The sequence below is a fragment of the Mobula birostris genome, chromosome 23 (assembly GCF_030028105.1).
Source record: "Mobula birostris isolate sMobBir1 chromosome 23, sMobBir1.hap1, whole genome shotgun sequence".
In the NCBI taxonomy this organism is placed as follows: Eukaryota; Metazoa; Chordata; class Chondrichthyes; order Myliobatiformes; family Myliobatidae; genus Mobula; species Mobula birostris.
The window spans coordinates 61,496,365-61,512,537 of NC_092392.1; the positions used below are offsets into that span (position 1 = coordinate 61,496,365).

Consider the following 16,173-nt stretch of genomic DNA (forward strand, 5'->3'; position numbering starts at 1 on the left):
TTGGTCAAGATGCATCCCAGGTAACTCTGGATGCAGTTAAAATTCTGAAGCCCCTTCAAGACAAAACTAATCTGATTACTGGTGGCATAGATCTCATGTCTAAGGAAATGCATAAAACTGAGATCTGTGCTACATATGCTGGTTGGTTGCTTACCATGACTGGCACTAATTTATTACAACTTGATGCACACCAAGTACCAAATGGGTATCAAATGAGCAGCTAAAAGGATGGGTTGGAGAAAGGTAGAAGCCTTACAATAACCAGAGTGATGGTGGTAAAGGAAGGTTTTATGTCAGAACAGTATTCTACATTCTCTGACATGGAATAATTCAACCTCCCTTTGAAGAGGATTCACAATGTTGGTAAATTTCATGAGAATACATCAATATCTTTAAGTAATCCACCAACACATGCTGAAAGGTCTTGACCCGAAATATTAACTGTTTACTCTTTTCCATAGATGCTGCCTGGCCTGCTGAGTTCCTTCAGCATTTTGTGTGTTGCTTGGATATTCAGCATCTGCAGATTTTCTCTTGTTTGTGAACACATGCTATTGTTAGGGGAGACCACCAGTCTTGCCCGGAAGAAATGACAAAGCAGAAACTTACAAATTGTGGTTTCAGTACTTATAAAAATTGTTCATTGCCTATTTTGCCTGTGAATAATCAGTCTTTCTTATAATATGCATTGGTGGAATAGAAACAGTGGCCACAAGTTATAGCAAGGGGTGGAAACGATGCCCTTTGGAAAGTCACAATGTTGCCATAGAGAATGCAACTTTAGATCTGGCCACTGGAGGCCAAACTTTATCTCAGCCAGAAGGAGTCATAGTAATGAGGAACTTCAAGATCCAAGGCACAACACAGATGAATAGCTGTGGGACTATGCTGTTAGTGAGTTGCCACCAATTCCTCACTTGATTGCAGACTGGACACGTGTTGTGGAGAAGGTAAGGGAGATAACCCATCAATGGATGCAACACTAAAATAATTAAAACACATGCTGGTAAGGTAAATTGAGTTACCCCGGCTTTTGGAATAAGTTTTGGAATTGGGGAACAAATGTTCAAATTCACCTGTGGGTGAGAATAGTATCACATGCTGCTGTAATTATGCACTGATAATTGTAATGCTCAATGTATATCAAATGAGAAGGTGGAAAACTGAAACAAGAGGACAATGCTTTCATGAAACAGCACAGATGATCATCAGTCTAAAGTGGGTGAATTTAGTTAGTAAATGTTATTACTTATAGAATGCAAGCGTTGCACACCTACTGAGGTTCCACGGCAGTCCTATAGGCAGTCAGCTGAATCAGAGGAGGATAATGATCTTAAGATAAATCTCTTTGGATCAAAAGGAGGGAGATGTTGGCCAGAAGGAACTAAAATCTACAAATTAGTGGATTTGATAAATCAAGGACTAAGGTGATTCTTGTATCGCTCCCTAGCCACCCTTTTTATTCTTGAGATTTTCCTTAACCTTACCTGCCAGATACACCTTTGTTTTTCCGATTTCCTCTTGTATATTCTTAATCTTTATATAGTCATCAAGGGATTAAACAGGTCTCTGACACATCTCAATCTATGCTTCTGTGCTGAAGGGTCTCAGCCTGAAACATCAACTGTAATCTTTTCCATAGATACTGCATGGCCTATTGAGTTACTCCAGCATTTTGTGTGTCTATACTCTTCTCTAGCTCTGCTCTAGTTTAGGGCCCTAACAACAGTATACCTTTTCTATCCTTTCCTATCACCGTCTTAAAACATAGAATTATGTTTGCTTGAGCCAAGGTGCTCCCTGACTGCCGCCTTGGTTAGTTACCCATCACATTCCTCAGGAGGAAGTCCAGTATTGCACCGTATGACTCAGTAAACTTTCCTGGATACATTTCACAATTTCTAACCCATTAAGGCCTTAAGCGCTCTGTATGATTCATTCAATACTGGGGAAATTAACATCTCCCACTAACATAATCCTGTTATTCTTACAACTATGAACAGTCTCTCTGCACATTGCTCAGGTTCCTGCTGACTATTGGGGATCCATAATACAGCACCACTAGAGTGACAGTTCCCTTCTTGTTACTTTTGAGACAACTCCAATGTTGTCATCTCTAAGAACTATGACACTGCCCTTAATCAAGAAGAGAACACACCTTCTCACTTATCTGTATCTCTGTCACATCTGTAAACTAGATATTAAGCTGCCAGTCCTGCCCTTCTCACGGCGCTATTTTAGTTATGGCTATAACATCCCAGACCCCGGAACTAATCCACACCGAGTTCATTCACTTTACCATTCAGTTTTGTGCATTGAATAAATGCAGCTTAACTGAGTATCCCTTTCCTAATTACAAGACTTGCTCTTGCTGTCTACTGTCTTATCCCATAACTTGCTCCTTCTCAGAGTCCCACCCCCCCCCCCCAAAATATATTGTTTCTATCTTCCCATTTTACACAAGCAAACTTCCCTGCAAGGACATTGGACCCTCTCTGGTTCAGGTGCAACCTGTCGCTCTTGTATAGAACAGATCTGAATGGTCCAGTATACCAGCTCATCAGCCTCAAATACATCTGGCCTACCTTTCAATCGCTGACCTCACTTACGCATGGCACTGTGGTCATTTTCTCCAAGGTCCTGCTTTTTACTTTTTACTAAACACTCTATACTCACTCTGCTACCCACGGTCTACCAATGTTGATTGTACCAGTGTGTAGCTCGGCCTCTGGCCAATCATCCTCCCACTCTGGAATGACACCTGGGTTACAACACACCATTCTGGCATTTCTTCTGCAGCCACAGAACCTAACTATCGAGTATCCCATCACAATCTCTCTGCACCCTTCTCTTCTGAGCCTCAGAGCATGAGACCTGCTACTAGCCCCTTAAAGATTATTCCCCTTGGCAGTATCCAAAGAGATATACCTGTTAGTGACACACACAAAATGCTGGTCACAGCAAGCCAGACAGCATCCATAGGATGAAGCACAGTCGACACTTCGGCCCGAGACTCTTCGTCAGCCCTGCATTTTTTCATCACCTCAATGTCCTTATGTACGGAATGATCTGTCTAGATGGCAAACAAGTTTTTTTTAATATGTTCATTGCAGGATCAATATGTAAAGCTTGAGAAGTTTGGCTGTACATGTATGCAAATGGTACAGAGAGCATTGGTTCAGGCACAGATTGATAGGACTATGCAGAATAATAGTTTGGCATGGACTAGATCAATGCTTTATATCTCTGTGGTAGAGCAGCACGTGACAATAAATAAAATAATCACAAATTTAAAGAACTTCAGGGACTTTTCAACTCCTCTAACTTTTTCAACAAACCTAATTTAGTCCTCAGTAGTACAGTTGTTCAGTTGATCATGGATTCAAAATTTCCTTCCACATGGTTGCAGAATCTCTATTGAAATGAATGGATTTGTATTTCTTGTGCCAAGCCAGTCAGGTAGAAGGCACTTGTTCCACCTTGGCTATGTACAGCCAGTATTAAAGTGTAACTCGGGAAATACTGGTGAAATCAGCACAATCAGAACCAGGTCTTTGAGGGGATGTCACCCGTTGTAGAAATGCCCAAGTCATTCAATTTTCCAGATATCCCAAAGTGCTTCATTTGCCTCTGTCATGCAGTCAGCAAGTCACTTTTGTGTCTACATTTAAACACATCAGATGAATTACATTTGGGTTCTTTTTCTGATCTTGCACAACCTTGCTGATGCTCAAATTATGAGCAACACAATCCCAATGGCAGAATTCCAAACCCAATTTCCAGATACTAGTTTTTAGCCACTCTCATCCCAAAAGCTACCCAATTCAACATATACACATAGTTCCCCATATATAGGGACAGTTTTAAGTACCATTAAAGTTCACTGCTTCAGAAGTCTAATTGTACTAAATCACTAAAGTAAATTATTTCAACTCTTTACGGAGTGAGCTTGTTGTGAAATGTTACGTATCCCATTACTTACAGTTTGCTGAAAACGATAAATCTTTCTACTGTCATCAAGATTATCAGGCATTTCTCCATCTCTATTAGCACTCATAAGAGCAACCAATTCTTTTGGAACAGATACCTAATAGGAAAAAGAGTGTTCACATTCAGTCACTTTGAATGTATTCTTACAAACTGTAACATTTTCCTCACGAAGCTTTAATGATACCTATTTACATTAAGCACTTTCAGTGCTGTATTCCAAATAAAATTTCAACAAAATCCTGTCCTCCCATTACTTTTATTAAAACCAATTTTTAAAAGAGCATAAGGATTGATAGACCTGGGAATTAACGTACACTTTTGAAAGAGTTGATTATTAAAGGAAAGAAACATTGCTGCCCTTAATATATTGTCATTAAAATAGTGTTTATTCTAAGCAATATGAAAAACATCAGAGCCATTGAAACTAAGAGATTTATCAAAAGCATCCAGATATTCTGTTTTTTCGGAATGACCACAGAAGCCAAAGAAAAATGAGAAAATCTAATATCTGAATAGCTTGAGCATTCTTTGTATCGAACTCTACCAGAACAAGGAAAGAAATTAATCAAACCCAGACAGCCGTAACATTCTGTGTACAGAAGGTATAACTGAGAAAAATAACTAATTCTCACATATTCTTTTTCTTTTCAAATCTTTTTATTGTTATATTATACAAAAGAAATAACACGAGTACATTGAAGTAACAACACTTACAATGTCTCAAAATAGACATTATCTTAAAGGTTAAAAAAAATGTGATAACAAAAAAAACCTACTAAGCAGAAAAAGGGAGGCAAAAAAACCATTATGTGTACAACCCTAGAGCCATGCGTCATACAAAAAGCTTCTAAAAATAAACACCAAACCGCCAGCAAAAGAAAATATACAAAAAATTTACAATTAAATCACGGAAAAAATCTATCAATTAGCTCAAATGATAATAACGAGCAAATGAGTCCCATCTTTTCTCAAAATCAAATAAAGGTTCAAAAGTTCAACTTCTAATTTTCTCCAAACTAAGACATAGCATCACTTGAGAGAACCATTGTGACAAAGTGGGAGCTGATGTATCCTTCCACTTCAACAAAATGGCCCTCCTTTCTATCAATGTAACAAATGCAATAACATGTTGGTCAGACACAGAAATACCATGAGTATTTTGAAACGCAAACAAGAGGAATTCTGCAGATGCTGGAAATTCAAGCAACACACATCAAAGTTGCTGGTGAACGCAGCAGGCCAGGCAGTATCTCTAGGAAGAGGTACAGTCAACGTTTCAGGCTGAGACCCTTTGTCAGGACTAACTGAAGGAAGAGTTAGTAAGAGATTTGAAAGTGGGAGGAGGTTGCCTCTGCCATTGATCTCGCCGGCTCCAACACCTCAGGGCATATTCAAAACCCGGACTCCAGCAACGACCATGGACACTTTCACAGCGATTGCGCAACCATCAACTGCGACGCCAGCCTTGAACTCCAGGCTGGGTCTTCATGTGCTGCTATTGTGACTCCCGTCTCCCCTCCCCCCACCACCACTCTGCAATTCCCATCTCCCCCAGATCCCATCGTCAGCTCCTGGGTACTCAGAGGCTCCATCTTCTTCTCACCCCAACCCTCCCCTCTCCACTGACACCCCCGGCCTCCCCCTCCCCCTCTGATCCCAGCTCTCATCCATGCTGGGTCTTTACCACCTCCTCCGACCTTCAACTGTCTGAGGCAGAACGCTCTGTCCTCAGTAAGGGCCTCACCTTTGTACCCCTTCGCCCACACCTCAGCAGGTTCCGTGTTCGCCATGATGCGGAACTCTTCTTCCACCGTCTCTGTCATCGAGCCTACTTCTTCGGCAAGGACTCTTCTACCCCCACCGATGACCCCTTCTCCCCTCTTCAACCCTCCTCTTCTTCATGGACACCCCGCTCTGGTCTTCTGCCTGCTCTGGATCACTTTATTGCTAACTGCCGACGGGACATCAACCGTCTCGATTTCACCGCACCTTGTTCCCATTCCAACCTCACTCCCTCAGAACGCTCTGCTCTCCACTCCCTCCGCACTAATCCTAACCTTATTATTAAACCCGCCGATAAGGGGGGGTGCTGTTGTAGTCTGGCGTACTGACCTCTACCTTACCGAGGCACAGCAAAAACTCACGGATACCTCCTCTTATTTACCCCTCAATCGTAACCCCACTAAGGAGCACCAGGCCACTGTCTCCCACACCATCGCCGACTTTATCTGCTCAGGGGATCTCCCATCCACTGCTACCAACCTTATAGTTCCCACACCCCGCACTTCCCGTTTCTACCTCCTACCCAAGATCCACAAACCTGCCTGTCCTGGCCGACCTATTGTCTCAGCTTGCTCCTGCCCCACCGAACTCGTTTCTGCATACCTCAACACGGTTTTATTCCCCCCTTCTTCAATCCCTTCCTATGTTCGTGACACTTCTCACGCTCTTAAACTTTGATGATTTTAAGTTACCTGGCCCCCAACCGCTTTATTTTCACCATGGATGTCCAGTCCCTATATACTTCCATCCCCCATCAGGAAGGTCTCAAAGCTCTCTGCTTCTTTCTGGATTCCAGACCTAATCAGTTCCCCTCTACCACCACTCTGCTCCGTCTAGCGGAATTAGTCCTTACTCTTAATAATTTCTCCTTTGACTCCTCCCACTTCCTCCAAACTAAAGGTGTAGCTATGGGCACCCGTATGGGTCCTAGCTATGCCTGCATTTTTGTTGGCTTTGTGGAACAATCTATGTTCCGAACCTATTCTGGTATCTGTCCCCCACTTTTCCTTCGCTACATCGATGACTGCATTGGCGCTGTTTCCTGCACGCATGTTGAGCTCGTTGACTTTATTAACTTTGCCTCCAACTTTCACTCTGCCCTCAAGTTTAACTGGTCCATTTCCGACACCTCCCTCCCCTTTCTAGATCTTCTGTCTCTATCTCTGGAGACAGCTTATCCACTGATGTCTACTATAAGCCTACTGACTCTCACAGCTATCTGCACTATTCCTCTTCTCACCCTGTCTCTTGCAAAAATGCCATCCCCTTCTCGCAATTCCTCCGTCTCCACCGCATCTGCTCTCAGGATGAGGCTTTTCATTCCAGGACGAGGGAGATGTCCTTTTTTAAAGAAAGGGGCTTCCCTTCCTCCACCATCAACTCTGCTCTCAAACGCATCTCCCCCATTTCAAGCACATCTGCTCTCACTCCATCCTCCCGCCACCCCACTAGGAATAGGGTTCCCCTGGTCCTCACCTACCACCCCACCAGCCTCCGGGTCCAACATATTATTCTCCGTAACTTACGCCACCTCCAACTGGATCCCACCACTAAGCACATCTTCCCCCCCCTCCCCCCCGCTTTCCGCAGGGATCGCTCCCTACGCGACTCCCTTGTCCATTCTTCCCCCCCATCCCTCCCCACTGATCTCCCTCCTGGCACTTATCCTTGTAAGCGGAACAAGTGCTACACATGCCCTTACACTTCCTCCCTTACCACCATTCAGGGCCCCAAACAGTCCTTCCAGGTGAGGCGACACTGCACCTGTGAATCGGCTGGTGTGATATACTGCGTCCGGTGCTCCCAATGTGGTCTTCTATATATTGGCGAGACCCGACGCAGACTGGGAGACCACTTTGCTGAACACCTACGCTCTGTCCGCTAGAGAAAGCAGGATCTCCCAGTGGCTACACATTTTAATTCCACATCCCATTCACATTCTGACATGTCTATCCACTGCCTCCTCTAATGTAAAGATGAAGCCACACTCAGGTTGGAGGAACAACACCTTATATTCCATCTGGGTAGCCTCCAACCTGATGGCATGAACATCGACTTCTCTAACTTCCGCTAATGCCCCACCTCCCCCTCATACCCCATCCGTTATTTATTTTTATACACACTTTCTTTCTCTCACTCTCCTTTTTCTCCCTCTGACTATACCCCCTGCCCATCCTCTGGTTCCCCCCCAACTTTTCCTTCTCCCTGTGCCTCCTGTCCCATGACCCTCTCATATCCCCTTTGCCAATCACCTGTCCAGCTCTTGGCTCCATCCCTCCCCCTCCTGTCTTCTCCTATCATTTGGATCTCCTCCTCCCCCTTTCAAATCTCTTACTAATTCTTCCTTCAGTTAGTCCTGACGAAGGGTCTCGGCCTGAAACGTCGACTGTACCTCTTCCTAGAGATGCTGCCTGGCCTGCTGCGTTCACCAGCAACTTTGATGTGTGTTGCATGAATATTTTGAGGAATTATTCCAAAAAGCACAGTTAATTTATTAGGTTGTAGATTAATTGTTGAAAAACTGACTCCCAGATCTGTTCCTATATAGAACAAGACCAAAACATACGTGTCAGTGTAGCTATCTCAGTTTTACACCTACCACGATAACTATCAACATTAAAAAAGATTTTAGAAACTCTCTCCTTCATCAACTGATAACGATGTACAATTTTAAAATGAATCAATGAACGGCTAGCACAAATTGAAGAGTTAACCAACTTCAAAATCCACATCCAATCCTCTGTCATAAAAGACAAATTGAGTTCCTTTTCCGAATCCTGTTTAATCTTAGATAAAGGACGCTTATCCCATTGTAATAATAAATTATAAATTCTTCCAATAGAACCCTTGATCAAAGGATTCATACTCAATAGTATCTAACAGGTCAGTCTCCAATATGTAAGGAAAACTACTTAAATATTTTTGTAAAAAGTGTCTAACTTGAAGGTATTGCAGAAAGTGTGAGTATGAAAGAGAATATTTATCAACTAATTCTTCAAAAGACATCAATCTTCTTTAAATAAATCCAAAAAAGAATTAATACCTTTATTTTTCCAAAGTAAAAAAATTGGATCACTCAAAGGCGGCTTAAAAAAAGTAATTTTGATAAATTAAACTACAAAGTTTAAATTTTTTATTAAAAAAATTGCGGAACTGGAGCCAAATTTGTAAAGACTACTTAATCACAGGATATAGGTTTAAATTAGCAACTTTAGCTAATTGTATAGGTAAAGCAGCTCCCAATAACGAGGTTAAATAAAACTGTTTTTACAACTTTCAGTTCCAGGTCTACCCAAATTGGCCGATCACTCTTATCAACCCAATATAACCAAAAATACACGTATCGCACATTAACAGCCCAGTAATACATTCTTAGATTAGGCAAAGCAAGACCTCCAACCTTTTTCAATTTTTGTAAGTGACATTTACTAATTCTTGGTCTTTTATTATTCCAAATAAAAGATAAAATAATAGAATCAATCCGATCAGAAAACTTCCTAGTCAAAAAAAACAGGGATCTTCGGAAATAAATATAAAAATTTTGGTAAAATCATCATTTTAACTATATGAATACGACCAACAAGTGAAAATGTAAGTGGACTCCATCCACTAAATAAATACTTCATAGAGTCTGCTAAAGGAACAAAATTAGCTTTATAAAGATCCTTATATTTTTTAGTTATAATACCTAAATATCAAAAAGAATCCGTGACTTTAAAAGGAGTATTATCATATATAGACTCAGAATAATTTAAAGGAAACAATCACTTTTACTGAAATTTATTTTATATCCTGAAAAATCTCCAAATTCATTAAATAATTTTCGTAAGGCAGGAATAAATTCGTCAGGATTAGATATATAAACCAATAAATCATCAGCGTAAAAAGAGATCTTATGCATGGTGTCATTCACAAAAATCCCATGGATATTTTTAGCCTCACCAAGAGCAAGAGCAAGGGGTTCTAATATTAAATTAAACAAAGGACTTAATGGACAGCCTTGCCTTGTCCCCCCTGAACACTTGAAAAAAAAAGGAGACCTACAATTGTTAGTGACAACTAGCAATAGGGGCTTTATATATCATTTTAATCCAATTATTAAAATTAGCACCAAAGCTAAATTTCTCTAAAACATTAAATAAATATTTCCATTCGACTCAATCGAACGCATTTTCAGCATCCAAAGATACAACACATTGTGGAGTTTTAAAAGAGTTTTAATATATAATGTTAAATAGTCTCCGAACATTTGAAAAATAGCGACCCTTTATAAAGCCTGTTTGATCTTTAAAAATAATTTTACCCAAAATATTCTCCAACCATTATCTTTGACAGAATCTTAGTGTTGACATTCAGTAATGAAATAGGTCTATATGAAGCACAGTCTTTATCTTTTTTTTAAAGAATTAAAGAAATAGAAGCCTCATAAAAAGTAAAGGGTAAGTCATCTTTCACAAAAGAATCCTTAAACATTTCCAACATATACGGAGAAAGCAACTTTCCAAATATTTTATAAAATTCTACAGGATAGCCATCAAGTCCTGGGGACTTACCAGATTGCACTGAAAAAAGTAGCTTTATGAATTTCGGCTTCAGTGATTTGAGCATCAAGAGTTTTTTGATCCTCAGCCGAGATTTTAGGAAAAACAATCTTTTCTAAAAAAAAGCATTCATTTCAAAGGAATCTAGCGGACATTGAGATTTATAAAGTTCAGCATAAAAATCTTGAAAAATCTTATTAATTTCTTCATATTCCTGAGCCAAGGTACCATCTTTCCTACAAATTTTCATGATTTGCCCTTTGACTGCAGCCATTTTTAATTGAGACGTGAGCAGTTTATTATTTTTATCTCCAAATATATAAAATTGGCTCTGTAACTTAAGCAAATAGCCTTCAATGGGATGAATTAATAACAGGTTATATTGTGATTGAAGTTCCACCCTTTGTTTAAATAAATCAATATTGGGGGAAATTGAATAGATATTATCTAAATCTTCAATTTGTTTTGAAATTCTATCTAATTCTGCTTTAGTCTGTTTTTTAAGTTTAGCTGAATAAGAAATAATCTGACCACATAAAAATGCTTTAAATATATCCTAAATAATTAATTTAGACATACTTCCTATATTATTAAAATGAAAAAAATGCTTTTATCTGGGTTTCAATGAAACTGACAAAGTCAGAGTTTTGCAATAATGTCTGAGACATGCGCCAAGGTGGGCGGCCAAGAATGACATCATTAAATTCAAAAGACAAACTCAGAGGCGCATGTTCAGATATAGCAATAGCATCATATTCACAATTTTTAACACGAGGCAAGAAGCAGGGATCGATTACAATATAATCGCTCCTCGAATATTTTTTTATAAACATGTGAGAAGAAAGAATATTCTCTGTTATCAGGATGGAGATACTTCCACAAATCAATCAACCCAAAATCAAATCAATAAATGATGTGGAATGATTTGGAAGTCGCTGATTGGTTGAGCTCTTATCATAGGATTTAAGCAGCAGTTAAAATCCCCGCCCATTGTCAGCATATATTCATTTAAATCAGGCAGTAAAGCAAATACCTTTTTTTAAAAAAGGATCATCTAAGAAAGGACCATACAAATTAACCAAAACAACTTTTCTGTTGCAGATTGTTCCTTTAACAATTAAAAATCTACTATTAGAATCTGATTCAATATCCTCTTGAATAAATATATTAGATTTAATAAAAATAGACACGCCTTTTGTTTTACTCTGAGAAGTAGAGTGGAATTGCAAACCATTCCACCATTCAAAACATCTATTTTGCTCTCCCGCCCTGATACGAGTCTCTTGACCAAAAATTATATCAGGTTGGAATCGGTTAATAATTTTAAAAGTCTTTTTTTCGTTTAATAGGATGATTCCAACCATGTACATTCCAAATTATTATATTAATCCATTTAAATACCATACTATAATTTTATTCTACTTTATACATGCGCAGAGCACATACCAATACGGGATGATCAAAAATGGCGGAGATGAAGAATACAACCAGATAGAAAATACGCATCCAGAACCACCCAATGGGAAAAAGCACATAACTCTAATCCCACCCCCCTTCCCGAAAACCCAAGAAAAAGGAAAGCAATCTATGACAGAGTTCAAAGCCACTGACCGCTCCGTCTGTATTTTCTTTCCCTCCCCCCACGCAGCTGAATTTTCAAAAATACTAATTAATAATAAGTAATTAAACCCTCCCAAATATATATATAAATATAAAAAAAAGCCCTATTAGTAGGGGAAAAGAACTACCAATTAACTGGTTAAAAAAGAAACAAAAAACTCAAACCAAGTATTAAATTAAAGGAACAAATCCCCTTATCTTCTTTTCTCAGTCAAATGTCCGGATGATCTTTTAGACAGTCATACTTGAGCCATAAATCTTCTTTCAAAAGGAAAACCAACAATATGCAATAATGAACAACTCTCCTTGTCTTCTTTAATTAGTCTCTCAATGAAATATACAAATGACTTTCGTAAATCTTCTTTCCAAGATGCGAATAATATACAGATAGCCAAACAACCTTTCAGATAGTTCATTCAATAGCGGGGTCAGTAACAGCAGCGGGTATAGCCTGAACAAAGTCCAGTGCAGCTTTTGGATCAAAAAAAGTACGGGGAGGAGAATTAGCAGGAAAACTTTAATCTTGTCCGATATCTCAGAGAGAGAAACAGTTTTTTAATCATATGCCTGTTTCATTACCAGGGCAAATTTTTGATCTTTGTTCCATTACCTCTCTCGGGTAATCTTCGTAAAAATGAAGCTCAGACTCCATAAAACTAAAAAAATTGTTTTCTTACCTGTCGCATTATTTGATCTTTAATTCTAAAGTGATGAAAGCAAAACCAGAACAGATCTTGGTTTACTAGAATCCTTCAATTTCGAAGTAAACGCCCTGTGTGCCCTTTCTACAGCAGGCAGCTTTAATAAAGTGTGGAAAAGCTTACCAAAGTAAGCAGTTAAATTTCCATCTTCAGCTCCTTCATGCAGCCCAACAATTCGTATATTCTTTCAGCGAGACCTAGTTTCTAGGTCTATAATCTTATTTTGATATCTTTCCAAACGAGTAGCTTCAGACAACTTTTGCTTAGTTATCTTCAATTCCTCTTCATATGTAATAACTTGAGTTTCCAGGTCTTTAAGTTTTCCCAGAAATGACTTCATTTCATTACTATTCTTTTCCAGTTGGTCTTTAATTGATCCATTCTGATCCTTAATTGAATTCAGTGTCCGAACGATATCTTCAGCCCACGATGGCATTTCATCAGATCTTTCCTTCTGCACCTTTCCTTTCCCATTACCTTTATCATTAGGTTCAGGTAAATTCTTCCCACTTCTCGTAGACATGGGTATATTGTTCCCCCGCAAGAATCAGCAAATAAAAATTTTAAATTCAAAGTTTAAACTAGGGGGAGAGAAAGAAAACCAAGAGCAGCACAAAATTACTGTTACTCCATTTGCAGACAGAGGCGGTCCTCCACATACTCTTGAATATCTACTCATCCTTGGTTAGTCTTTGAAAACCATTATCTGGGACAGATTGCTTTCTCAACATTTTGCTTTCCAGTCATATTGGTCCATGTGAAAATAAAATGTAGATGAAGCCTAAATTGCATAAATTGAGCAAAAAAAAAGTAAACAAGCCAGCACCCTGATGCTAACAAAAACATACTTCACCTCTTTTACAGAAAGTTAAGTACCCACCTTTGAAGTGTAATGGCACCAGTATTGCTAATTCTCTACTCTCAATACTATGGGTGTCACCATTGACCAAAAACCCAGCTGGACCAGCAATACAAATACCGTGGCCACAAGAATAGGCAGAACTCTTCTCTAGTAAAGACTTCCACCATTTGCAAGGTGCAAGTTTGAAGTGTGATAGAATACTCCCAAATTGACTGGATGAGTGCAACTCCAAAACCTCAAGAAGCTGATACCATCCAGAAAAAAAGTAGCCTGCTCAATTCTACCTCATTAACTAGAGTATATGCCTACAGGGTGCACTATTCCCAACATGCACTGCAGTTACTTGGCAAACCTGCAACCTCCAGGGCGCCAAGTATATAGGGACCCGACATCTGTAATTTAAAAATAATCTGCAATGTAGAAATATATATGTGGTCCAAAATACTCGTTTTCCCCAAAACACTGAGTACTTTCCCCAGAAAGACACCACCACTATCTCCTCCAAAGAGCAATTAGGACTGGACAATAAGTGTTGGCCTAACTACCAATGGCCAGATCCCAAAATAAAATTAAAATTGGCCAGTACATCTATTTTATGCAGTTACATACCCGTGCAGAGTAAGTACTTTTCACAGATGGAGTATCCTGGCAAGGCACCATACTTCTGCAATGTATAGCCTATAGAGGAAAAAAAAAACAATATTGATAATGACATGTCTTTAATATATAGCTTTAATAGATCAAGTGAATATAGGTGTTGGATTAATTATACAGGACATTATTCCAAATGTTTATGATTAAGAACTTTCAAGCAAAATTACAGCCCAAAACAGTGCCATGCTGGAGGGCATCTGTCAAGAGTAACAGGACCTACAACATGAGAACCATTAAAATAAACTAAGATGGACCAGTAGCAAGTCCAATTGGAAGTCATGTTTAAGCAGACTAGCATTTTCAGTAATGCTCCAGCTTTCATCAATTCGGAGTAGCAATAATGAACCAAATAACCAGAAACTTACCTCTTTCAAATATCACCCTCCTTCCATGCACATGCCACACAGCAATAACTGTTCTCCACAGAAGAATTAAATAAACAGCATACTTGGGTAAAACTCACTGTATTCTCCTTTATGACTGGCTCATTGTACTGCTGAATGTTACAAAAGCTTTACTTCATTTTATATTGGCATATTTCAGTCACCTAGAGCAAAACGACCACCTTTACCCAGAAAGACTAATTTTTAGTCTCCAAGTTCAAGCCCAACTTTGGAGCAAAAACTAAGCTGTTATAATAGTCTATTTGGAATACACTGGCAGATGGAAACCAAAGATTCGGTGGAAAGGTATTCTGAGCAAAAGGAATTGTTCAGGTGTGGCTGTGGCCCGACATGGTTTCTGCTCTGTATTTCACTTTTGTACAGACTTGTCATTATATTTTGTCTATATTCTCAGTCTTTAACTGTTTTAATTCACACTTCAGCCAGATATCCTTGCTTACCCCTTATCCCCATGGTCATATCAGTTTTACTCAGTGACATTTCCCCCTCCCTGCTTGCAGATCATCAAGCTTCTTCTAAGTCTGTTTCAAAATATTAACTGCTTTTCTTCCCACAAACGTAGACTAACTTGCTGAGTATATTCAGCATTTTCAGTGCCCAACACTATTCACTCAATCAGCACCACCAGACATGATCATTCATTTACTTGTTATTTGTAGAACCTTTGTGTACAAAATTGGTTAGAATGTGTTCTTGTTTAAAAGCATTTTCTACTCAAAAATAATTTTGGCTGTAAAATGGTACAGTGATCCAGAGCTTTATATGGTGCTATATAAAGAATGTGTTTATGCAAACAATAATTGTCCTTTAATTATCATAATTTTTTTAAATACAAGAGATAAACAGGTCTGTAATGACTATGATAATGCTGTAGCCTAGATATTAAACATGTGTCCGTTGCACAAAAGTTATATAATCTATTTGTTAGATGTTTCCGACACAGTTTCCATGTGAAATCAAGAGAAGAGATTGCTGCACCTTTGTTGGTGAACTTTACATCCTCACTGGCCACAGGAGTGACGACTGAAGGGTGGTAAACGTTAGTCATTTGTTCAAGAGAGAAGGGATAACTTTGGAATTATAACCAGCAAGTCTTTCTTCAGTGGTGGGCAGATTGGAGGTAACTTTTAGAGAAAGGATTTATGAGCATTTGGAGAAGCAGATTAGGGATAGCTAGTATGGCATTGAAAGTTAGGTTATGCCTCATGAGGCTGATTGAACTCTTTGAGGATGTGACAAAGCACATTGATGAAGACAGCAATGGATGTGATGTATATGGATTTTAGCAAGGCATTTGATAAGGTTCCTTATGTTAGGCCGATTTAAAACGTCAGGGGCAAGGGATCCTGGGAAACTCGGCTTTGTGGATTCAGATTTGGCATGTCCATAGAAGGCAGAGGGTGGTTGTAGATGGAGTGTATTCCGCCCAGAGATTGGTGACGAGTTTTATTCTACAAAGATCTGTCTTGGGACCTTTGCTCTTTGTGCTTTTGTAAATGACTTGGGTTAAGTAGCGATGAGTTAGTAAGGTTGAGGATTCCAGGAAGGATGGTGAACTTGTGGATAGTGCAGAGGGTTGTCATAGATTGCAACACTACATTGGTAGGATGCAGATCTGG

At 39.2% G+C, this 16,173-nt stretch overlaps 1 protein-coding gene across 1 annotated transcript in view; it reads right to left on the reverse strand.

Annotated features, from left to right (window-relative positions):
* Window positions 1–16,173, reverse strand: part of lta4h (leukotriene A4 hydrolase) — a 94,778-nt gene that overhangs the window by 53,610 nt on the left and 24,995 nt on the right. The window contains exons 4-5 of the mRNA XM_072241372.1: window positions 14,106–14,174; window positions 3,983–4,087 (exon numbers count right to left, since the gene is read on the reverse strand). Of these exons, the coding sequence (XP_072097473.1) occupies window positions 3,983–4,087; window positions 14,106–14,174 (174 nt within the window). The remainder of the gene's footprint in view (window positions 1–3,982; window positions 4,088–14,105; window positions 14,175–16,173) is intronic.